The following is a 24,597-nucleotide window of genomic DNA, read 5'->3' on the forward strand; positions in this document are numbered from 1 at the left end:
CAGGCAGTACAGGTCCTTTGGAAAAATGGCTGGGTATGACAGAATTTCTATCAAGGGCCGGCAAACGAATACCGAATACCGAACAGTTTAAAAGCTTTCTTGGCTGCATTAAACACAATACAGTCAGAAACTTCAGAGTGAGCACCCTTTTGAATGGGTACTAACTTTCAATGGGTGACTCTGAATGAATTCGCTGAAACAGTAATTATATTGTTTGGATGGCTAAGAATCCTCAACAAACTATTTATTTATTTATTTATTTATTTATTTATTTATTTATTTATTTATTTATTGAGACAGTCTTGCTCTGTCACCCAGGCTGGAGTGCAATGGTGCAATCTCGGCTCACTGCAACCTCCGCCTCCCAGGTTTCAGAAATCCTGCCAAGGCCTCCTGAGTAGCTGGGATTACAGGCACCCACCACCACACCCAGCTAATTTATTTTTAGTAGAGACAGGGTTTCACCATGTTGGCCAGGATGGTCTTGATCTCCTGACCTCATGATTTGCCTGCCTCGGCCTCCCTAAGTGCTGAGATTACAGGTGTAAGCTACCGCACCCAGCCAAACTACGCATTTGAAATACATCTCACCATGACCACCCACCTCACTACAGCCATTCACCTTTCCACTTCCCACCCTCTTATGGGCAGCCAAGGAGCTTTATTTGGGGACCATGCCCAGGAACACAGGCAGCAGCGGGACTAAGGACCAGAGAGATGATGGCAGGCGTTCTGGACTCCATGGCCCCTGCAGCCAACCAGCTTTGCCACCAGTCCTTCGCAGATGTAACTCCATCGCTGGATATTCAGATCCCAAAGCCACTCAAGGATATCTCACTCCCTTCCCAGAGAACCGTTTTATACACCAAGAGTTTTACAAAATCCAAAATAATTTTATTCACATTTTCAGATTTTTGCTTCCACAAGGTGTTCAGCAAACATGCTAAGGCGACAGAATGTCGAGTTGGTCACGACATGCAACGCTGACCATTCAACTGATGACAGCAGTGACCACGCCCACCTGAGCTACCAGCCCCACAGCACGAAGGGGGTTTGCAGGAACACACCGAACCACACAGCAACCAGCAACCTGAGGTAGGTCTCTTTACAGTACAAAAACTTCTACGCCAGTGTGAGACACTGATTAGCAAGAGCTGCTTAAAGTTGCAGACTTTGGGGGGAGAGAAAGAAAGAGAGAGAGAGACTGTGCGACAATGCAGTGAGAAAGGAAAACAGACCCACGAAATCCTGAGCCCTGCCACTGAACCGTGGAGGTGTGGGAATAGGCAAATAAAAAGTGCCACCTCGAAAAGCAGCAGTTGGCTCCAGGGCTTGGAACCAACAGGTCTTGGAGCTGGAGAGCTCTGTGCAGTGGCCAGCTGTAGGAACCTGAGGCAGTGGGACTCTCTGTGGATAGACCGATTCTTGTTTAAAAACAACAGCAAAAAGAAGAAGGCAGGAAAGAAACTCCCCGGCTCGGAGGAATGTCTCTGTGATTCCCATTCCCGACGCAGGGAGTGAAAAGGGGCCTGTGGCTTCGCCCCGCTGCTCTCCTGAAACAGTGACACCAGGACAGAAGGCAGGAGGCCTGAGAACTTACGGCGCCCTGCCTGGTCTCCAGTCGCCCGCCCCTCTCCACCCGCCCTGGAGTGGCCACGGGGAGGCAGCACAGGGGGCTGTCGGAGCCCACCATTGCCACACGTCTTCCTTTGGACACCCAGAAAACCTGGCACTGTGAAACCACCAGCTAGAGAAGAATGAAATGCTACCCTTCCTACAGTCTAATAGCAAAACCAGATCTTTAGTACAGCAAACTGTACAAAAATGATAGGAATATGCACTGTTCTCAGCACAGTGCTTGCTTTAATATAAAATAAACAGCTTACATTTTCACTGTAAATATAGGCTATGTACAGAATTGTATATAGATATAGCTACACGTATAAAGCTTCATTATAGGCCTCTGATACAATTATAGTAATGGTTCCCTGAACCTTTTAGAGTGCAATTAAGAACAAAAACTAAATTCTGTTTACATGAATATGGAATAAATACAATAATCAAAATATGACTCTCCCTAAAAGTGAAACACACAAGCCAATCCTGAACTGCTGTGCGAAAGATAAAATCGAGAAAGGCAAGGTTTCGGTAGGAGGACGATGAGGGGCCGGCCCCGGGCAGGAAATGGCAATGCTCTAAAGAAAAGAGACTTCGTCCACGGGGAGGAGTCAGCCCTTGACAGCGACCTTGTTCTCTGCAGCAGCAAACATGGCGTAGAATCGGGAACTGTCGTTGGACAGGAGGACTGATGGGGTGTCAAACTCCACCACCTGCAAAAGAAGGAGACCGCTCAGGATGCAGCTCTGGGTCCCGCAAGGTGATTGGGGGATGCCTGAGGGTGGAATCTGGAGACAATTCAACTAGTCTTCGCGCACCTCCCCGCTTATTTTTTTTATTTTCAACTAACCAGGGTGTAAGAGAAAGGACAGAGAAAAAGACTTCCAGACCTCCTTCACATAAATCCAAATTCCTTCAGCCTTGGGAGTGAAGGAACCAACCGACCAGGCCTATAACCTATAGGAGGCTGGGTGCCTTTGGCTCGGGCCTGTAATACTCTCAACACTTCTGAAGGCAGAGGCAGGCGGATCACCTGAGGTCAGGAGTTCAAGACCAGCCTGGCCAACATAACGAAACCCCGTCTCTACTAAATAGACAAAAATTAGCTGGGTGTGGTGGCGGGCACCTACAATCCCAGCTACTGCAAAGGGTGAGGCAGGAGCATCACTTGAACCTGGAGGCAGAGGCTGAAGTGAGCAGAGATCGCACCACTGCATGTCAGTTTGGGCGATGGAACAAGACTCTGTCTCAAAAATATATATATATAAATAAATAAATAACAGTAGGCTGGGCACAGTGGCTCACACCTGTAAATCCCAGCACTTTGAAAGGCTGAGGCAGGTGGATCACCTGAGGTCAGGAGTTTGAGACCAGCCTGACCAACATGGTGAAACCCTGTCTCTAGTAAAAATACAAAAATTAGCAGGGCGTGGTGGGGCACACCTGTAATCCCAGCTACTCAGGAGGCTGAGGCAGAAGAATCACTTGAACCCGGGAGGTGGAGGTTGCAGTGAGCCGAGATCACGCCATTGCACTCCAGCCTGGGCAACAAGAGTGAAACTCCATCTCTAACTAACTAAATAAAAATAAACTGCAGGGGAGAGAAGTTGCAGCTCAAGTCAAGGGCACGCCAGACAAATGTCATTTTGTTAAGTAAGCTGATCTAACCCTGTAGAGGGAAATGGAAGTGCTCAGAATGTCTAGTTGTCAGGGGAAAAAAAAGGAAGTCAGGGAGTGACTTAGTCACATGTCTATTCCTATCATGGCCTTCTGCGTAGCCACTGAACACTGAATGATATGCTGGCAGAACCTACCTCCTGTTCTGAGTACGGAGGCTGAAATGCACGTACTCAACTTTCTCAGCCTCCCCTGCCACAGGGCAAAGGCAAGGAACATAACCTTGGTTAAAGAGATGTAAGAGAAAGTGTCCTTGGTGCTTCTAGGACAGCGTGTCCTGCCCAGTGGACAGGCCACAAGGAGAACATATCCTTCCTTTGGACTCGGTTGGGAGGGTGGCACGTTGGGTGCTTGAGCGGGCATCCTGTGCCAGGAGGGGAAGGTGAATACTGGCTGAGAGTGATGCAGAGTCCCACACTGCTGAGCTGCACTAAAACCAACCCTCTGCCCTCCTGTTTGCCATAAGGGATAACAAAATCCCATCCTCCAAGCCCCTTTTAGTCTGGTACTTTGCGTCTACGGTAGAGAGCATCCCATCTGTTGGAGTCTGTGTGTGCAGATGCATGAAATACACTGGCGGGGGTAAGACAGTGCATTACAATGCTCATCTCGGGGAGGAAATGGCTTATTATCCTGTTTTTGTCTTTATGCTTTTTAGGTGGTTTTTTTTTTTTTTTAGGCTTTCCTAAAATTACAAGGAAATTTTAATTGGCAAGAAAAAAATTAAGGGAAGAGAAGGATAGAATCCCTCATAAACAGTGAATCACTCCCCACTCCAAAACATCAAACCACCCATAGAAAGAAAGGGGTCTGAATTTGTGTCCTTAACAAAGAATTTCCAGCTGGGCATGGTGGCTCACGCCTGTAATTCCAGCACTTTGGGAAGCCTAGGTGGGCAGATCACCTGAGTCAGAAATTAGAGACCAGCCTGGCCAACATGGTGAAACCCCATTTCTACTAAAAACACAAAAATTAGCCAGGCATGGTGGTGCATGCCTTTAATTCCAGCTACTCAGGAGGCTGAGGCAGAAGAATCGCTTGAACCCTAGAAGCGGAGGCTGCAGTGAGCCAAGATCACACCATTGCACTCTAGCCTGGGCGACAGAGCAAGACTCTGGCTCAAAAAAAAAGAATTCCCCAGAAGACACTCTTGGTCCCATACTAGGCTCTATTTAACCCCTATGTACAAAGTAGTAGCTTGATATATCTTATCTATGACAGAATCTCAGTAAACACTTAAGTTTAAGGCAAATGAAGATAGTCACAAAAAAACACTAACCACCATGCCTGGCTAATTTTTTTGTATTTTTGGTAGAGACAGGGCTTTGCCATGTTGCCCAGGCTGGTCTTGAACTTCCGAGCTCAGGCAATTCACCTGCCTTGGCCTCCCTAACTGCTGGGATTACAAGTATGAGTCACTGTGCCCGGCCTACTCCACTTCCTACGGACTTTCCCCGAGAATCTGTCTCCTTATCTGTAAAGCAGAATTCATGATACGTCTCTCTCTAGGTATTATGATGACTGATTGTATGTTGAGAGATTATATGTAAAGCACAAAGCACAGTGATGACTGTGTATGTGAATGACACACAGTAAACATTCAGTAGAAGTAGCTGTTATTGTTCTAGCTTCTACAACAGAGGACATGTTACCCATTATAAATGGCTTGCTATTTCTTCCATAACATTAATTCACTTTTGTCTCAGGGGCATGCAGAGGAGGACTATGTCTAATATAAATTGACTCAACATCACCTATGCAAAGAACTAGAGTACTAAGCACTGCTGGGCCCTAAAGATGAATGTGCTGTGACTCTGCCCTCGGAGCGTGTTCAGGGAGTTCTCTAGGGAGACAGGGCACGGCACAATTCCTATCAGTGGACGCAGAAGAGCTACAAGGGAGGTAGAGATGAAGTCTAGGGCGGCTGAGGCAGCCAGGGGGGTTTCATGGAGGCTTTGGCATTTGGGCCACGTCATTCTTCAGGGACAGGCAGGTTGTGAGCAGGTAGATACGGGACAGAGAAGGGCAAAGGCCCTTTTAGGTAGATGAAACCATCTGAGTAAAGACGGATAAAAAGCTTGGAGAATGCAAGATGTCTGTAGTCAACAGCACCTGCAAGGCAAGAACGGAAGATGAAGGGAAGGCTGGGGCCAGACCGTGGGAGAGGCCGAGACAACAGAAGTCTGGCGCCGCTACGTGACTGCAGAAAGGCCAACAGGTGCTGGCTGGTCTCAACATGCCGCCGGGCGGGTGATGACTGTGTATGGGGATGAATCACTAAGTACATGTACTGTCTGACCTAAGGCAAAGTGTCATGACTCACAAGCAACAGAAGGACAGAGTAAAGTCAAATGAGCACCCCATTGGGTGGCGCCTGAGTAATCCTGTGGTTAGGAGGGCTGTGTCCCTTCCAACAGCAACCAGAGTTGCTGCAAGTGCTCATCTGAATGCCCAGAACCCTACAAAGATGGCACTCGGTCCGCTCCTGCCAGGGGCCGGTTTCCTCCCAGACATGCCAAGCCAAGGTCCCTGAAGGGCTGGGTACCTGTCCCTGGGCCAGCACCATAATCCTATCGGAGCCTAGAACCGTGTGCAGCCGATGGGCAATGGTCAGCATGGTACAGTCTGCAAATGCTTCTCGGATGGTCTCTTGAATCAACAAGTCCGTCTCTGTGTCCATGGCAGCTGTGGCTTCGTCTAAAATCAGTATCTGCCAGAGAAGCGGAGGAGAAAGAAACGCAATTAAATTCCTTAAGCGTGCTGGTTAATCTCGGTCTTACTAAAACGTATTTCATTGTTTAAGTTTTACAGCATCTATTGTTTTCTTCCAAGCAGGCACACACAGAAGTAAAAGTTCCTTTTGCTTAGAGGTGATGCAACTTCGAGGCCGTGTCTGCCTTCATTTCCCTAACAGCGTATTTGTATAATACGGATCGAGTCCATACTCGCCCCTACCACTCTGTGACAGTGAGCATGTACAGCTAATCCTTTTTTCCCCTTGAGTCCATTTGGACTGGTAACACTCATCTTTCTGGACATTCCCTTTCCTGTTTGTAAAATGAGGGGGCTGGACTGGTGACCTTCAAGTCTCTGGCACTTTTCTAATCTCCTGTCTGTGGTTTGCAGTCGTACAACTACTCAATGGCCAGAAATCAAAGTCAGTCTTGGATGAAATTAAAAACAAAGCAACCCCCGTTCTCCTTTCCCAAAACCCATATACCCCAACTGTGTCAGGGTTAGAGTTACCTCTGGTCATGCTCTTAGAAGGTGCCACAGGGATCAGAGCCAGGAATACCTTTGGGCCCCACCGGGTCAGGGAAAGGCTGCATTTCAACGTTCCCGTTCTCTGCCGCCCCTTCCCTGCCAACCATGAACTGCCTTACCTTACAGTGGCGGAGCAGGGCTCTTGCTATGCACAAAAGCTGCCGTTCCCCCACTGAGAAGTTATCCCCATTCTCCATCACTTCAGATTCAAGTTTCAGAGGTAGCTGAGCAATCTAGGGAGAAGGAAACTAGAGATCAGAGGGTAAGAAACTAACCAAGCTGAATTTCCTGAAAGTCCAGGGATAAAAAGAAAGAATTATTAGCCAAGACCCTGTGTCATCTGGAACGAAGGTGCAGGCATAATGGTGTGTGCTAGGACCCACGCTTTCTCAGGTAGGCCATGATTCCAATGACTATTCTGTTAGCTTTCTACCATTAAAACATCCCAGAAATTCCAATACTTTCATGTCCCCAAAATCCAGTCAGAGAGTGGGCCTTAAGTTTTGGTTCTGAAAGTATGGTCGTGCAACAGGAAACAGAGTAAGGAAAATTACTCTGCTTCTGAGTCCAAAGCTACAGGCCCGTGCCTGTCAAACGTGTTTTGTAAGCTGCAGAACCTAGTCTTCAAATGAAAGGAATCCCGATAGAGCAGAGGGAAAAACAGCGCTCATCTGTTAACAGTTGAATTAGGGCAAGGGATCCTGGGCCTGACTCAACCCTGGCACACCAGAGACTCCACCTCAGGCCGGTGGTATCAATCTGTTGACTGCAGCTGCTCGTGGGGGCCTGCTGAGTTATCTCAAAAGTCTGTGGTCCATATGCACACTGTGCTTTCTGCGGACTCAATATGTTACGTAGCTTTTGTTATATGTGGATGCGCCAAAGTATGTTACACTGTCATGACTAATAAAACAAATGAAAGGCATCCGTGAATTCTAAGTGGCTGTCATTACTATCTTCAATCAATGGATAGTGCAAGGCCAATATGACCGTGGCAGTGTGCGAGGTGGGGCGACAGAGATCAGCTTTTCCCAGGTATCTGAAAGACCTGGAGAGCTCTGCCTCAAAGCCTCCGCCCACAGGCATCCTGCAGGCACAGCCAGGCAGGCAGCGCAGCACGTGGCAACGGCACCGCTGTGCTTCTGCCCACGCCATCCCAGCTCAGCTCCCCTCGGCTCTTCACTTACACATTCTTTCATGTGTGTCCTCTCCAGGGCATCCCAAATCTGGTCTTCAGTGTACTGGTTGAAGGGATCCAAATTTGATCTAGGGAGAAACACACGAACTTCTCACTGGTCCAGCACTGAAGGGATCCAAGGGCAATGGCTGTCTGTGGAAGATGTTTAACACACATGCACAGGGAGAGGAGACTCCCAACCCCGACGGTCACAGATGGCTCATTCCCCAACCAGCCACAGATGGGAGCTCTGACTGCACACTGGGCCTCCTCATCTCCATAACACTTGATTTAGTCTTTTATTATTTTTACTATGTAAATACTACTAGTCATAGAACAATTTACAAATGCAAATATTGGCAAATATCCTTCTAGTTTTTTTTTGTGCATGTATTTGTTAAAATAACATCTCTTGGCTGGGTGTAGTGGCTCACGCCTGTAATCCCAGCACTTTGGGAGGATGGATCACTTGAGGTCAGGAGTTCAAGACCAGCCTGGCCAACATGGTGAAACCCCATCTCTACTAAAAATATACAACTTAGCTGGGCATAGTGGCATGGCCTGTAATCCCAGCTACTCAGGAGGCTGGGGCAGGAGAATCGCTTGAACCCGGGAGGCAGAGGTTGCAGTGAGCCAAGATCACACCACTGCACTCTAGCCTGGGCAACAGAGTGAGACTCCATCTCAATCAATCAATCAATAAAACATCGGCTGGGCATGGTGGCTCATGCCTGTAATCCCAGCACTTTGGGAGGCCAAGGTGGGCAGATCATCAGGTCAGGAGATGGAGACCATCCTGGCTAACAAGGTGAAACCCCATCTCTACTAAAATTACAAAAAATTAGCCAGGCATGGTGGCATGTGTCTACAGTCCCAGCTACTTGGAAGGCTGAGGCAGGAGAATCTCTTGAACCCAGGAGGCGGAGGTTGCAGTGAGTCGAGATTGTCCCACTGCACTCCAGCCTGGGCAAGAGTGAGACTCCGTCTCAAAAAAAAAAAAAAAAAAAAGATACATTTCTTTGTATGTACAAACTTAGAAAAGCACCATTTCTCTTGGTCTACCTGACTCACAGTCCTGTCACTGAGTATGGGGCTCTATGACAGATGGCCTGACCAGGAAAAGGAACTGATCCAGGAGAAGGGCAGAGGAGGAAGGAGAGAAAGAATAAGAGGCGAGTAAAGAAAAAGGAACTTTCCTGGCACAGAACACCAGTTTGGGGACAATTCGTGCTTACTGTGCCAACAGTACCTACCTCAAGGAAATCAGAGGTGATAGCAAAAGAACAGGACTAGAAATTATATATACATATATACATATACGTGTGTGTGTGTGTGTGTGTGTGTGTGTGTGTGTGTGTTTTCTTTCTTTTTTTTTTTTGTTGAGATAGCGTCTTACTCTATAACCCAGACTGGAGTGCAGAGGTACAGTCTCAGTTCACTGCAACTTCTTCTTCCTGAGATCAAGCTATCCTCCCACCTCAGCCTCCTGAGTAGCTGGGACTACAGGCACATGCCAGGTCATTTTTGTATTTTTTGTAGAGATGGGGTTTTGCCATGTTGCCCAGGCTGGTCTCAAACTCCAGAGCTCAAGCTCAAGTGATTATCCCATGTTGGCCTCCCAAAGTGCAGGGATTACAGGCATGCGCCACAGTGCCTGGCCAGGACTAGAAATGCTTAGCACAGGAGAAAATTATCTTTGCCACCGAGGATGAGGGTGGAGAATTGGTGGTGGAACAGGTATTTTGTGGAAAATTGGGATGTGACAGGAATTTTTGATGTCTTGTCTTGATCTACACATAATATCTGGAGGTCTAGTAATCCAAAAACTGTTAAGAATAATTTGCTTTGCTCACAAAATTATGCCTGGCATGTGGGAAACAGGAAAATCTCTGGGAGAAACATGGACTTTCGCCGTATGCCACGTGTCTCCATATCTGGGGTTACTAACGACAGGCATGCAAATACAATCACGTCATTATCACAGACTCCACTGGGAGGAGGAGAGTGGCTGGCACTGCCTCATTCCTGCTATTTGGGAATCTCTTGATCTCCTGCGAGACTCTACCCGCCCTGCTTTCCTGTGCCTCTTGCTCTTTGCACCGCAATTTTCCCGCTTGGAACGTGCTTGCTTCCCCCAACCCTCGGCCTAGGAAGTGTTGTTAAATACTGTACAGGGTTATGGGTTGAAGTGTGTCTCCCCAAAAGACACCTAAGTACCTAAGAATGTGGCCTTAACTGGAAATAGGGTCATTGCAGACGTGATTAGTTAAGATGAGGCCACACCAGAGTAACAGAGAAAGGTGGGCCCTTAGTCCTTATAAGAGGTGGTCATGTGAAGGCAGAGGAACACTGGGAGGGCATCATGTGACAATGGAGGCAGAGGCCAGAGGGATGCACCCACAAGCCAAGGAACGCTGAAGATGGCCGCAACTCCCAGAAGCCGGAGGAGGCCAGGAAGGGTCTTTCCCTACAGGCTTCAGTGGCAGCCCAGCCCAACTGACATCTTGGTTTTAGACTTCCAGCCCCTGGAACTGCGAGATGGTAAATGTTTGCTGTCTGAAGCCACCCAGTGTGTGGTTTAAACAGTTTATGACAGCCCAGGAAACAAATACAGTAAGTCCATCAGATGCCTCCGGATCAAAGAGCAGGAATGGAGTCCCCCCGCTATGTACTCCAGGGCACCCCGGTGGATGTCTCAAACCACAAACAGTACTGAACCCTATAAACGCTATGTTTTTTTCCAATATATACATACCTGTGATAAAGTTAAATTTATAAATTAGGCACAGTAAGAGATTAACAATAATGAAATCAAACAATTATAACAATATGCTGTAACGAACGTTATTGGACTGTGGTCTGTCTCCCACAAAATACAGTATGTCATACTTTTGGACCCTGGTTGATCATGGGTAAGTGAAACTGCAGCAGGTGAAACCATGGATGAGCGGGGACTGCTGTACACAGAAGTGCAGTCTCCTGCCCACTGAGTAGCCGGCCCTATCAGATTTTCTATAGGGAAATATGGCAACAGGCGTAACACTTTTTTTTTTTTTTTTTGAGACAGTCTCGCTCTGTCACCCAGGCTGGACTGCAGTGGCAGGATCTTGGCTCACTGCAACCTCTGCCCCACCCCCCAGGTCCAAGCAATTCTCATGCCTCAGGCTCCCAAGTAGCTGGGACTACAGGTGTGTACCACCACACCTGGCTAAACTTTTGTATTTTTTGGTAGAGATAGGGTTTTGCCATGTTGGCCAGGCTGGTCTCGAACTTCTGATCTCAGATGATCTGCCTGCCTTGGCCTCCCAAAGTGTTGGGATTACAGGCGTGAGCCACCGCGCCCAGCCCAGGCTTAACATTCAGTTCACCTAGGTCCACCACACCAGCTGAAGGAGCCTCAGAAGACTAAACAATGGGTTCCAGATATAGAAGGAGTATTTCCACACGCTAGCAGGTGGTGTACAGTAAGGCAGGCCAGACCCACCTCAGCAGGGAGCTCAATCAGGAATGGGAAAACATCCACCCTCATTAGAGAAGCCAGACGGTCCCGGGTCTGACCCACAGACAGAAATGAAAGCAAAGTTATGCATCCACTTAATCAAAAGGATTCAGTTAAGTGATTAGGGAGCAAAGTGTCTGAACAGGAGGGCAGTTATTTTTAACAATCAGAACCCCTGGAGTCCTGATCTTCCCAAAGGTACATTTTCATCTTCGTTCTTTATATTTTATTTTTAGCGATAGTCAACATTGACCACTGCTAAATGAAGCTAAGACTATCTCCGAAAGTGTGAGATGACGCCGCAACTCACTCTCGGTAGAGCAGAAAACTGTACGAAACCATGCTGTCCTGTCATCTGTGCTGGGTGCCTCATAGTAGCTTTAGCCTTCAGAGCAGGAGATTTTGAGACTCACATACCTTCTTTTATCAGGAAGCTAAAGGAAACTTTATTTTGAGGTATGTAGAAATATGGACCGATTTTGGCTTTTAGTTGTTAAGAGTCAGATTAGCGGCTGGCACGGTTGCTCACGCCTGTAATCCCAACACTTTGGGAGGCTGAGGCGGGCGGATCACCTGAGGTCAGGAGTTTAAGACCAGCCTGGCCAACATGGCAAAATCCCATCTCTACGAAAAATACCAAAACTAGCCAGGTGCAGTGGTGTATATGCCTGTAATCCGAGCTACTGGGGAGGCTGAGGCAAGGGAATCCCCTGAACCCGGGAGGTGGAGGTTGTGGTGAGCGGAGATCATGCCATTGCACTCCAGCCTGGGTGACAGAGCAAGCCTCCATCTCAAAAAAAAAAAAAAGAAAAAAGAAAAAAATTTAATGAGCAGATCAAAAGGAGAGGGCACCTGAAGAAGAAATGAGAACACTGCTTCTTGCTAATGAATGGGCACCGGGCAGAGTGCTCCAGGTAGACAAGGTACCCATCACTCACGGGGACCAAGACTCAAGAGACAGACCAGAGTGACAGCTAGGAACAGCCCACTGTCAGCCTAGCCAGACTCCGGACAGTCCTCAGGATGAAAAACACTCTAGCTGGGGGGACAGGACAGAGGCCAGGGCTGTGCTTCCTAGGTCCAGGAAGCACAGGGAGCTCTGGGAGAATGGGGGGAGCTAGGGCCATGAGACAGGGAGGCTAGCAAAAGTGTTTTAAGGGCTGGATGAGAAGGGGCCTCTCTTCTTGGAGCCAATCATGAGGGGAAAACAGTAGGAAGCTGCAGAAACACAGGCAGGAGAGCTCAAGCCCACAGACGGGTAAGGGAGGGCTAGGCTGCAGGTCCTGGAACGGACTGACCCTCTGGTTAATCTAGGAAGGGGTGTGGTCCCAAATTATCTGGTCTATGATTCAGCTGATATTTGTACGCAGAACAACTCAGAAATGTGTATCTTGTGACTTTCTGAGTTTTATCGGTTTGATTTTGGTTTTACCTTGCTCTCTTAAGAGTTCCTTTCAAGTTGTTTGCTGTTGTTGAGACAGAGTCTCATTCTGTTGCCCAGGCTGGAGTGCAATGATGCGATCTTGGCTCACTGCAACCTCCACCTCCTGGTTCAAGCAATTCTCCCATCTCAGCCTCCCAGTAGCTGGGATTACAGGCACCCGCCATCATGCCTGGCTAATTTTTCTATTTTTGTAGAGATGGGGTTCCACAATGTTGGCCAGCCTGGTCTTGAACCACTGACCTCAGGTGATCCACCCACCTTGGCCTCCCAAAGTGCTGGGATTAAAGGTGTGAGCCGCTGCGCCCAGCCATCCTTTCAAGTTTTGTTTGCAGGTATCTGAAGAAGAGGTCCCACTCTCGATACTGGTTAACGGTGCTGTGGTGTAGACGGCAGAGGCACAGTCTCCAGATTCAGAGTCTCCAAGAGGCAGCTAAGGAACAAGTTCATCTATCCTGCCTTTGCCCTGGGAAACTCATCATAGGCTTTCTATGTTCTAAGAAAAGCAAAAGAATACCAGCTGGATGCGGTGGCTCACGCCTGTAATCCCAGCACTCTGGGAGGCCGAGGTGGGCAGATCACCTGAGGTCAGGAGTTCGAGACCAGCTGGCCAACATGGTGAAACCCTATCTCTACTAAAAATACAAAAATTAGCTGGGCATGGTGGCCCACACCTGTGGTCCCAGCTACTCGGAAGGCTGAGGCACACAAATCACAAACCCAGGAGGCAGAGGTTGCAGTGAGCCGAAACTCCAGCCTGGGTGACAGAGTAAGACTGTCTGAAAAAAAGAAAATACCATAAGGAACCTTAGAGGATAAAAGGAAGCCTTAGGGGATAAAGGACAGCTCTGGCATTTATGTTTCCTCTGTGTCTCCTACTGACTAAAAAGCCAAAATTCAAGCTGGCGGAAAATTGAACTGAAATGATTTTCCCAGGTTACACAGCGGACTTCCTCAGCTGAACCCGAAGCTCAGTAGCTACAAACCCGGGACAGCAGTGCACCGACTACTGAGCTACCCACAAAGCCACCGACTTTCCTTTCTCTGAAGATAAATGGTCCCAATTCCGCTAAAGCTACAGGTCCACGATGTTCTACCACACCAGCTGCACGCGCCCATGCTCAATTCTTTCTCTCTTAAAGTTTTATATAATTTTAAAAAGTAGAGTTCACTGCGTCTCACTGTGTTGCCAGGGTGGTCTCAAACTCCTGAGCTCAAGTGATCCTTCCGCCTCGGCCTCCCAAAGTGACAGGATTATAGACGTGAGACGCCGTGCCCAGCCTCATGGTCAATTCTTAACCACCAACTCTAGAAGCCCTCAGTTCACAAACCCAAAAGAAACGCTGTAAAGTTTTAAAATTAAAACGGGCTTCTTGGTGGCAGCATTTTCACAGGACATCTCAAGTTTAACATGCTTTATTTCTTAATTCTCTTCCCAATGATGATTAAAAAAAAAAAAATAGTTCTTATGGCCAAAGCCAAATATTATAAGGCCAATTTTTTTTGTTTTTCAAAGGTGTTCCTGTGGCATCTAAAAATTGAGAGATTTATGGAAGCGCTAATTTGGCAACATTTTCCAATTTCTTAATTTTAGGTTTTCATTTTCAATAAATTCTAGTTTTCTTCTGAGACAGTCTCACTCTGTCATCAGGGCTGGAGTGCAGTGGCACAATCTAGGCTCACTGCCACCTCTGCCTCTCAGGTTCAAGTGATTCTCTTGCCTCAGCCTCTCGAGTAGCTGGGACCACAGGCATGGACCACCATGCCTGGCTAATTTTTGTATTTCCAGTAGAGATGCGGTTTCGCCATGTTGGCCAGACTGGTCTCAAACTCCTGACCTCAGGTGATCTGCCCACCTCGGCCTCCCAGAGTGCTGGGATTACAGGGATGAGTCACCACGCCCGGCCAATAAATTCTAATTATCTTCTGATATCGCTTGTCTGACCTTATTACCTCAATATCCAAAGGGAATGGTTTATTATCAACCACAGATGCAGTGTATGCTGTCCAGATTCAATTACAGTAATACCAAAATAAACCTACTCTGGAGTGTGGACTCTTCACAGCACAGGTGAGAATTCTGCTGATGCACTGCTATGGACTACAGGTTTGTGTGCCCCTAAAATTCAATGTTGAAACACTGACCCCAGCGTGACAGTATTTGGAGGTGGGGCCGTAAGGAAGTGATGAGGTTTAGATGAGATCATGAGGTTGGAGCCTCAAGAAGAGAAGGACACAAGGGCTCTCTCCTTTCCGCAGGCACACACCACAGTCACACGCCGAGGAAAGGCCATGTGAGGACAGAGCAAGCCAGCCATCTGCTAACCAGGAAGATGGCCCTCAGCCGACACCCATCCTGGCCTTCCCAGCCTCCAGAACTGAGAGAACTCCATTTCTGTTGTTTAAGCCACCAGTCTATGGTATGTTGTTATATGCAGCAGCCTGAGCAGACTAAGATATCTACAAAGTTCCTCAAGTTCAAATGCCATTTCCAAAGGTGGAGGGGATAGTTTCTGAACACTGCCTATTATCATTTGAAATTAGGTTGGTGCCATTACTTTTAGAATAATTATTTTTAATAGAAAGGGACCCAAGTGATGAAAATCTACTGTTTTCAGGAGGCAGAAGCTTAAGGCTAAAAGTAGAATCAAGTAAGCTTAGGAAAGATAATGGGACGTTTTCTCCTTAACAGGCCAAGAAGAGGGATTTTTATCTCTGATGTGCTGGCAGATTTTAGAAAGTGACATAATTCCAGAGTATCAAAGGTAGGGGAAGATATTAGAAAATGAAATAACATGAGTAGTCACAATGCCTGAAAGCCACCATTGGAACTGGAACTTTAGGCCGGGTGCGGTGGCTCACGCCTGTAATTCCAGCACTTTGGGAGGCAGAGGTGGGTGGATCACTTGAGCTCAGGAGTTCAAGACCAGCCTGGCTAACATGGTGAAACCCAGTCTCTACTAAAAATACAAAAATTAGCCCAGTGTAGGGGAGGGCACCTGTAATCCCAGCTACTCGGGAGGCTGAGGCAGTAAATCATTGAACCTGAGAGGTGGAGGTTGCCGTGAGCCAAGATTGTACCATTGCACTCCAGCCTGAGCGACATAGTGAGACTCCATCTCAAAAACAAAAAACAAAAAACAAAAAAAACCCAACTGTAACTTTTAGCCCACCTAGGAGAGATGACAGAATGGAGTGAGAGGCAGATGAGGACGATGGTGATGAGGCTGATGACAGCAGCCCCCTATTTACCAGACGCTTACCATTTGCTGGGCCCTGTGCTTATATGATTTATATGAATTTATTCAACCTCCACAGCAACAGGTCTTTAAAGCATCCCCATCTTAGGCGTGAGGAAACAGGCACAGGACTGGTTAAATAATGCGTCCGAAGTCACAGAGCAGAGCTCTGAGCCCGGATCTCTCCGAGCCCCTGGTGCTGTGCTGCAGGCCTCCCTGCCCGCTTTAGTCCATCAAGTCGCTTGTGCGGTGGTGCTGCCTCTCACTTCTGCACCAGGAAGCACGTGATGCGGTGGGGAAAGCACCGGACCGGAGATGGTGAGCTCGTGGCCCCAGGGGGCAGCGTTAGCACCTCCAGGCCCCACACGCCCACCCAGCCTCTAAGTGAGGCACGAGGCAGGCAGGTGCTGAGGTCCTCACCTGACCGTGCCACTGAACAGCACCGGCTCTTGAGGAATGATGGAGAGCTTGCTTCGGAGGTCGGCGAGGCCAATGTCACTGATTCTCACTCCATCAATCTTGATGCAGCCTCCAGATAACTCCACCAGACGGAAGAGAGCCATCCCCAGCGAGGACTTCCCTGATGAGGCAGAAATCACACGAGAGAGGAATTGTTAGCAAATGCTGTGAGGACAATGGGGGTGAGCCTCAGGGCAATGCCAGCTACTTTTCTATTTCTATTCAGTTGTTATTTCAAATGATTAACTCAGATAATGTATAAAATGATAGAACAAAGTGATTAATTTTCCTGAGTTACCAAGAAGACACCTTCAAATCACACAGCCTCAGCCTGAGGAGAAAGGGACCATTCCATTTTCATAACAGCAAAACAGAAAAAAGGCCTCCTGGTCACCTCAGGAACAGGTATACAGAGCTTAATGCTTTTTTTTTTTTTTTTCCCTAAGGCGGAGTTTCACTCTTGTTGCGCAGGCTGGAGTACAATGGTGTGATCTCGGCTCACTGCAACCTCTGCCTCCTGGGTTCAAGTGATTCTCATGCCTCAGCATCCCGAGTAGCTGGGATTACAGGCATACACCACCACATCTGGTTAATTTTGTATTTTTAGTAGAGACGGTGTTTCACCATGTTGGTGAGGCTGGTCTCAAACTCCCGACCTCAGGTGATCCACCCACCTCGACCTGCAGAAGCGCTGGGATTATAGGCGTGAGCCACTATGCCTGGCCAGCTTAATGCTTCTTAGGCAAAGTCAGGAGAACAGAGATCTTATAGCAAGCAGCTGAGGGGCAGACCGGAGGACAAAATGTCTTTTCTCTCCCTATCCCCTTATTGCAGCTGAGAGAGACACTAAGATGAGGCCTCCTGTAGCCACAGCAGCAGCTGAGGAATAAGAAGTTACAGGTAAAAATAAACACACGGGAAGGAGGTTTTGCCTGGAGTCAGTGAGTGGCTGTCAATGGTTCTATCATGATAGGAAACTATGGCAGAGAAGCAGGTTTGGGGATCAGTGTTATTAGAGTGATCAGAACAGGTTAACTGAATCTTCATTTGAAAAGTTTACATAAGTAATACGAGACGACGTTATCAGTTTCCCATAATCTCACTTCTATCATTTGGGGCACACTTCCTCAGAGTTGAGATCCTATCAGAAATAGATACTGTAATTGCTTTTTTCACTTAACATTGTATTGGCTGGGCATGGTGGATTTAGTTTATGTAAAACTTATAATAATGTTGTGTCCTATGTCTTAGTGCTGAAACTTTAGTGCTACCTCAGATGATTTCCTTGGAAAGAATCTCAGAAGTGAAATTAGTAAGTCAAAGGACACAAACATTTAAAAGGTGCTCTCTCTATAGTGCCAAAAAGAAAAGAAGTTTGCCATCGTCCTGTCTACCTTTCTGCAACTTGGTTCCATGGTTTAGATTTAGAACTACAGTGTTTTAGTGTCGGATCACTTTGCCTTGGCCGAACGCCTGGTTCCTGACCTTCCCACCCTTCTCTTGCCACTATGCCATGAAAGACCTCTCGTGAGGGCCTGAGCGAGATCACCACGACGCTGTCTCTTCAAGCACTCATGGAGAGCACAAACAGCCCGCTTTGCTCCAGGGACTACACCAACCCCACTGCTGGGATCTGTTCCCTGGGCATACCTCTGACAGCCTAACGGGAAATGAGAAACACCCATAAAACCCGGAAGAAGTAACACCCAGGAAACCTGAAGAAGCTGTATTTGGAGAGTGTGTTAGTGCCACCTTCCTAATGCAATTATCCTCACATCCTTCTACCAGAAATGAGTTAGGAAAGCTGGTTCGTCCAGCAGGATGGTTCTTCTCCTAGAAATGAATGACTCCATGCTGGTGGGTGCAGTGACTCACACCTGTAATCCCAGCACTTTGGGAGGCCAAGGTGGGTAGATCACTTGAGGCCAGAAGTTTGAGACCAGCCTGGCAAACATGGCAAAACCCCGTCTCTACTAAAAAAATATTTAAAAAATTAGCTGTGTGTGGTGGCACGTGCCTGTAATCCCAGCTACTCCAGAGCCAAGATCATACCACTGCACTCTGGCCTGGGTGACAGAGCAAAACGCTGTCTCAAAAAAAAAAAGAGAGAAATGAATGACTCTGTTCAGGGTTGGGGGACTCAGTTACTGGCCTCTTTCCCAGATAGAAGCAGGGGAGGGAGACACTCCCTCTGGGCCGAGGCAGTGCCTGAAGAGCTAAGCTAAGGAAGGAATGGTGCCCAAAGCAATGGGTCAGGTCGTTCCGCTTTAAAAGGTGCCTAGGTCTGGACCTCCTGGGCTGGAAGACTTGAGTCCTCTGAATCTGACCACCTTCGCCCTGATGGAATGTGCTGGTAAGAAAGGCAGTGAAGTCCTCATGGTGCTGCCCTTGACTGACATGACTACAGCAGAGTTTCCAAGATTCCCGTGAAACTTGGAAGAAACTCTGTTAGGACCAGAGTGTAAATCAAGCTTTTTTATTTTGAGTTTCACTCTTGTTGCCCAGGCTGGAGTGCAGTGGCACGATCTTGGCTCACCGCAACCTCCACCTCCTGGGTTCAAGAGATTCTCCTGCCTCAGCTCCCGAGTAGCTGGAATTACAGGCGTCCACCACCACGTCTGACTACTTTTTTGTATTTTTAGTAGAGATGGGGTATCACCATGTTGGCCAGGCTGGTCTCGAACTCCTGACCTCAGGTGATCCACCTGCCTCGGCTTCCCAGAGTGCTGGGATTACAGGTGGGAGCCACCGAGCCCAGCCCTATTTTCTCTTTCTTGTTTATTTCTCTTCTGTCACTAACTACTGTTAATGAAGTTGTGGTGCCTGTTTTGGCCTGTCTCACCTGTGTTAAAGGGAAATCACAGGAAGGGACATTGGTCAGCTTTCAGGGGAGCCGTGTACCCCTGGGACCATGCAGCAGAGGCGCTCGAGGGAAACAACAGTAGAAAGGTTTGGGGACAGCCACCCTGCTTGGCTCAAGATTCCCCTTCCAGCATGAAGGACCTGGAGCAATGTCTCGCCTTGACTTCCCTCGAACAGAAAGTAGGAAATGGCTTTTTCCTTTTCTTCCTTAGAGAGTTCTTTAAAATAAACTGGCCAGAAAAGAGGTGTTTTTTTTGTTTGTTTGTTTTAATGGCAAGGAAAAAACCTAAAAGAGTTTTGATGCCAAAGAAGCATAGAGCCTAGAAAGCTAATGAAAATGGAATCAAAGATACCTCTTATGCGAGATAGTAAAAGAAGGCAGTAAAAAGTTCCCTCTTTGAAATGCTATTCAGGAACAAAAGTGAGAAAGAAGTGAATTACTCAAGTCCTGACCCTAGAAATCTAAAGGATCTATAGTTACACATCTCTTTTTTTTTTCTGAGATGGAATCTCACTCTGTCACCCAGGTTGGAGTGCAATGGCATAATCTTGGCTCACTGCAACCTCCACCTCCAGGGTTCAAGTGATCTCTTGCCTCAGCCTCCTGAGCAACTGGGATTACAGGTGTCCACCACCACGCACGGCTCATTTTATCTTTTCAGTAGAGACGGGGTTTCACCATGTTATTCAGGCTGGTGTCAAACTCCTGACCTCAGGTGATCCACTCATCTTAGCCTCCAAAAGTGCAGGGATTACAGGCGTGAGCCACTGCGCCTAGCCTACTGATAGTTTTAAGAGAAGGCCAGGAAAGAGCGTGTGTCAATGACCACGTTTTTGTAAACGTATGCATTACTAGAGGAAGCCTAACACGCTAGCTAACAAAATGTGACCAGTGCTTCTCTCTGGGTGGCAGCACTGTGGGTGCTGCTCCTCTTTCTTACTCGGGTGTGTGTCCCAGGGTTCTGCATTGAGAATGTGCACATTTATGACTGGGAAAAGTATTCAATGTCCTCAAAGCAGGCTCAAAAATAAGCCTAGAAAATTGGTTTTGGTGGGGGCTGAGACCCTAATCGCTTATCTAACAAATGAGGATTTGGTTGAAAGTGATGAACGTGATATTCATAAATTGCTACACTCCAATGGACTCAAAGAAGGCTCTGCACATCCTTACCTGATCCTGTCCGCCCCACAATGCCAATCTTCTCCTTAGGTTTGATCGTGAAGGATACTTTCTTTAGGACGAGAGGGAGGTTTTCTCGGTACCTCATCTCTGCATTCTCAAAGGTCACCTCTCCCTCCTGAGGCCAGTCAGGGGAGGGAGCCTTGTTCTTAATTCTGGCAGGTGCTTCCAAGGAGAGAGTCTGGGGAGACAGAAGTGGTTGGTTCAGACTGATCACAGATTCCTGGGGAGCTGCAGGCTTTGTCACAGAGAAATAAAAGCAGGGCAACTGCAGTAGCCACACGGAGGCAGCTGCCACCCTGTCACCTTGCTAGGAAAGAATCCCTTGGCAGCAAATGCTTATCATCACTAAACTAGACAGAGACAGAGCACAGTGGCTACTAAGTGTAGCGGCTATTAGCAGCAGCGTGGGGAGGGAAGTGGTGTACAGACTACCCTCTGTCTCAAGGAATCCTTCCACAAAGCTGCCTTGGGGGCCAAGGGAAAACCCACACAGGCAGACATGAGGCCTTCCACCACTCCACCACAGCAGTTTTTACTGAAATTCTTTGACAGGATTCTACCATTTGATAGCCACTGGCCTAAATCCAAAGGAAGAAAACCAGTATTTACTGAGCATCTAATTGGATCCTGGCATTCTGGCATGTCTGGGTCAATCCAGGAGACACAGACCCTAACTCTAATTTTGCCACAGTGTGACCTGGACAGATCACTTCTCTCCGCATCTTCGTTTCTTATCTACAAATTGTGGAGACTGGATTAGATGATATTGAAAATCTATCCCAGCTCTAAAATGCTGTGATATAACTGCTTGGGTAATTTTTGTCATCAACAATCATATTTCTTAATCTTTTTTTTTTGAGACAGAGTCTCGCTCTGTCACCCAGACTGGAGTGCAGTGGCACAACCTTGGCTCACTGTAACCTCTAACTCCTGGGTTCAAGTAATTCTTTTCCCTCAACCTCCCAAGTAGCTGGGACTACAGGCGCATGCCACCATGCCCAGCTAATTTTTGTATTTTTAGTAGAGACGGGGTTACAACATGTTAGCCAGGCGGGTCTCGAACTCCTGACCTTGTGATCCGCCCACCTTGGCCTCTCAAAGTGCTGGGATTACAGGCATGAGCCACTACACTCAGCCATCTCTTGATCTTTTAAAACTCTCTGGCAATTGGCCATGGAGTATATAGCCTTATAGGGGAAGTAAGGGCCAAAGACTGGGTGGTTGAGCCTTAAGTCTAAAACACCAAGCTGGAAGGACTCTGTGTTGGCAGAGTCCCTGGGAAAGGCAGGCCTCTGAAATGTGACTGGTTTCAGCAGGATCCACTTTGTACCACCACTGACTGTAATCCTGACTTCTCCAGCATGAGGCTCTCACTGACCATCACATTAACTCAAACACTGCACACCCATATGTACACACACGTGTCATCTACATACCAGGACAGTGTGCAAAGAGGCTAATTTCTAAACATTAAAAAAGAGCTGGCCAGGCACGGTGGCTCATGCCTGTAATCCCAGCACTTAGGGAGGCCGAGGTGGGTGGATCACCAGAGGTTGGGAGTTCGAGACCAGCCTGACCAACATGGAGAAACCCCATCTCTACTAAAAAATTAGAAACCCTGTCTCTACTACAAAATTAGCCGGGCATTGTGGCACATGTCTGTAATCCCAGCTACTTGGGAGGCTGAGGCAGGAGAATCGCTTGAACCCAGGAGGTGGAGGTTGTGGTGAGCCAAGATAGCGCCATTGCACTCCAGCCTGGGCAACAGGAGCAAAGCTCTGTATAAAAAAAAAAAAAAAAAAAAAAGAGCTATTACTAGATACCCTGGGTGGCCACCTGCCATCCTTTCTGAGAATAAGAAAGCTATTCATTTGTAAGCTTTTTAAAGAAATATTTCTACCACTGGCTGGGCACGGTGGCTCATGAGGTCAAGAGATCGAGATCATCCTGGCCAACATGGTGAAACCACATCTCAACCAAAAATACAAAAATTAGCTGGGCGTGGTGGCACTCGCCAGTAGTCCCAGCTACTCAGGAGGCTAAAGCAAGAGAATCACTTGAACTTGGGAGGTACAGGTTGCAGTGAGCCAAGATCATGCCACGGCATTCCAGCCTGGCAACAGAGTGAGACTCTGTCTCAAAAAAAAAAAAAGAAAAAAAGAAATAGTCGACCACTAATGAGGCTCACTGTCAAAACCAACCAGTGAAACACATCTCCACTAGAAAATCCAGTTTACATACACTCAGTTCCCAACTCAAAGAGTAATTTTTCAGGCCAGACACTGTGGCTCATGTCTATAATCCCAATATTTTGGGAGGTGGTGGCAGAGGCAGACTGCTTGAGCCCAGGAGTTTGAGACCAGCCTGGGCAACATGGCAGAACTCATTTCTACAAAAAATACAAAAATTAGCTGGGCCTAGTGGGACATGCCTGTAGTCCCAGCTACCTGGGGGGCTGAGGTGGGAGGATCACTTGAACCTGGGAGATAGAGGCTGTACTGAGCTCTATTCGTGCCACTGCACTCAAGCCTGGGTGACAAAATGAGATCCTTTCTCAAAAGAAGAAAGAAAAAGAAGAAAAAACTTTTCAAGACCGTTTCAAAGTGTTGAGAACTCAATATATTCTTCACATATAAACAGTGATGCAGATGCTTGTAAAGTAACACAGCAGTTCAATAAAACAGATAACTCTCAAGAATTGAGTTCAATTTAAGAATCCTAACTATTCACGATGCTGCTTCTTTATAAGCAAATTTGTCCAATCCGCGGCCCCTGGGCCACACGCAGCCCAGGACAGCTTTAAATGTGGCCCAACACAAATTCATAAGCTTTCTTAACACATTATGAGATTTTTTTTGTAATTTTTTATTTTAGCTCATCAGCTATCGTTAGTATTCTATTTCACATCTTGGGCCACACATCAGACTCTTCCAGTGTGGCCCTGGGAAGCCAAATGATTGGACACCTCTTGAAATGGTTTGGCTGTGTCCCCACCCAAATCTCATCTTGAAATGTATAATAATCCCCACGTGTCAGGGGAGGGGCCTAGTGGGAGATGACTGAATCAGGGGGTGGACTTCCCCCCTGCTGTTCTGAGAGTCAGTTCTCGTGAGATCTGGTTGTCTGAAAGCGTGGGGCAGTTCACCTTCTCTCTCTCTCTTGCTCTTCCACAGGAAGATGTGCTTGTTTCCCCTTCATTTTACGCTATGACTGTAAGTTTCCTGAGGCCTCCCAGCCATGCTTCCTGTACAGCCTGTGGAACTGCGAGTCAATTAAACCTCTTTTCTTCATAAATTACCCAGTCTCAGGTAGTTCTTTATAGCAGTGTGAAAACGGTCTAATACACTCGTAGGAAATTGCTTTAAGAGTTCCAATTAGGACGGCAGCAAGATGCCTGCCACCCATGGCAAGATGGAAGGGGTTCCTGAGGAAAGGTGGGAAGAGCTGGACACTCTCAGTATCAATTAAATTCACTCGTCTGTAAGCTGGGAGAGCAGTTTAGAATTAGCTATGGAGCTTTTCAAACTACAGGAGCCTGGGTCCCACCCCAATCCACTGCAACAGAATCTCCAGAGATGAGGCCACATTTGTCTTGCCAAAAGTCAATAGGGTTTAATCCCTGATTAAGAACAACTGAACTATAGTAAGAATTGAAACAATGCATGGTTTCAAACAGTGCAAGGAAAATGCTACATCAGTCGGGTAAGCTGAACTGACGAGATTCTGAACATTCTGGCAATTAGCCAATGAAGTTCTCAACTCCACATAATTTACAAATATACTTAGAAATGCTTATAGTAATCTCTTCCCCACTCCAAGCACGGTGGAGAGATTCTGTGGGATTAGACAGGCAGAGAACACAAGCCTCCTCCTTGCATACCCAGCTGAGGCAGCAAAGGGTAAACTGACTCCAAGGAGTCATCTCACGGTAAAAGGCCTACAGCAGTCTGACCTTAATGTAGTGATTGATCCTCTCCACCGAGGTGAATCGAGCTTCTGTCTCAGATGCCAGTCTGACCGTAAACTGGAACAGCCCCGTTAGCTGATAATGGAAAGCAACAATCAAAGAGAGCGCATTATCAATACACGCCAGGCCAGTGCTGGAGAACTTCCTTCATCTAGAGGACCACTAAGAACTGAGCACACGCAGCAGCTGGTCTTCCGGACCTGGTTATTCTC

At 47.4% G+C, this 24,597-nt stretch overlaps 1 protein-coding gene across 4 annotated transcripts in view; it reads right to left on the reverse strand.

The window, feature by feature from the left end:
* Positions 1-872: 872 nt before the first annotated feature.
* Positions 873-24,597, reverse strand: part of ABCC5 (ATP binding cassette subfamily C member 5) — a 96,645-nt gene continuing 72,920 nt past the window's right edge. For 3 of the 4 annotated variants that reach the window (XM_012457259.3, XM_012457253.2, XM_012457268.2), the window contains 7 exons: positions 24,371-24,460; positions 20,407-20,596; positions 16,335-16,494; positions 7,746-7,824; positions 6,678-6,791; positions 5,840-6,004; positions 879-2,330 (listed from right to left, as the gene is read on the reverse strand). In XM_012457259.3, the coding sequence (XP_012312682.2) occupies positions 2,229-2,330; positions 5,840-6,004; positions 6,678-6,791; positions 7,746-7,824; positions 16,335-16,494; positions 20,407-20,596; positions 24,371-24,460 (900 nt within the window). In that variant the 3' untranslated portion in view covers positions 879-2,228. Of the gene's footprint in view, positions 2,331-5,839; positions 6,005-6,677; positions 6,792-7,745; positions 7,825-16,334; positions 16,495-20,406; positions 20,597-24,370; positions 24,461-24,597 lie in introns of all 4 variants that reach the window. The other variant, XM_012457249.2, reaches the window with a different exon arrangement.

The sequence above is a fragment of the Aotus nancymaae genome, unplaced genomic scaffold (assembly GCF_030222135.1).
Source record: "Aotus nancymaae isolate 86718 unplaced genomic scaffold, 86718_ANA_hifiasm-v0.15.2.pri h1tg000067l, whole genome shotgun sequence".
Lineage (NCBI taxonomy): Eukaryota > Metazoa > Chordata > Mammalia > Primates > Aotidae > Aotus > Aotus nancymaae.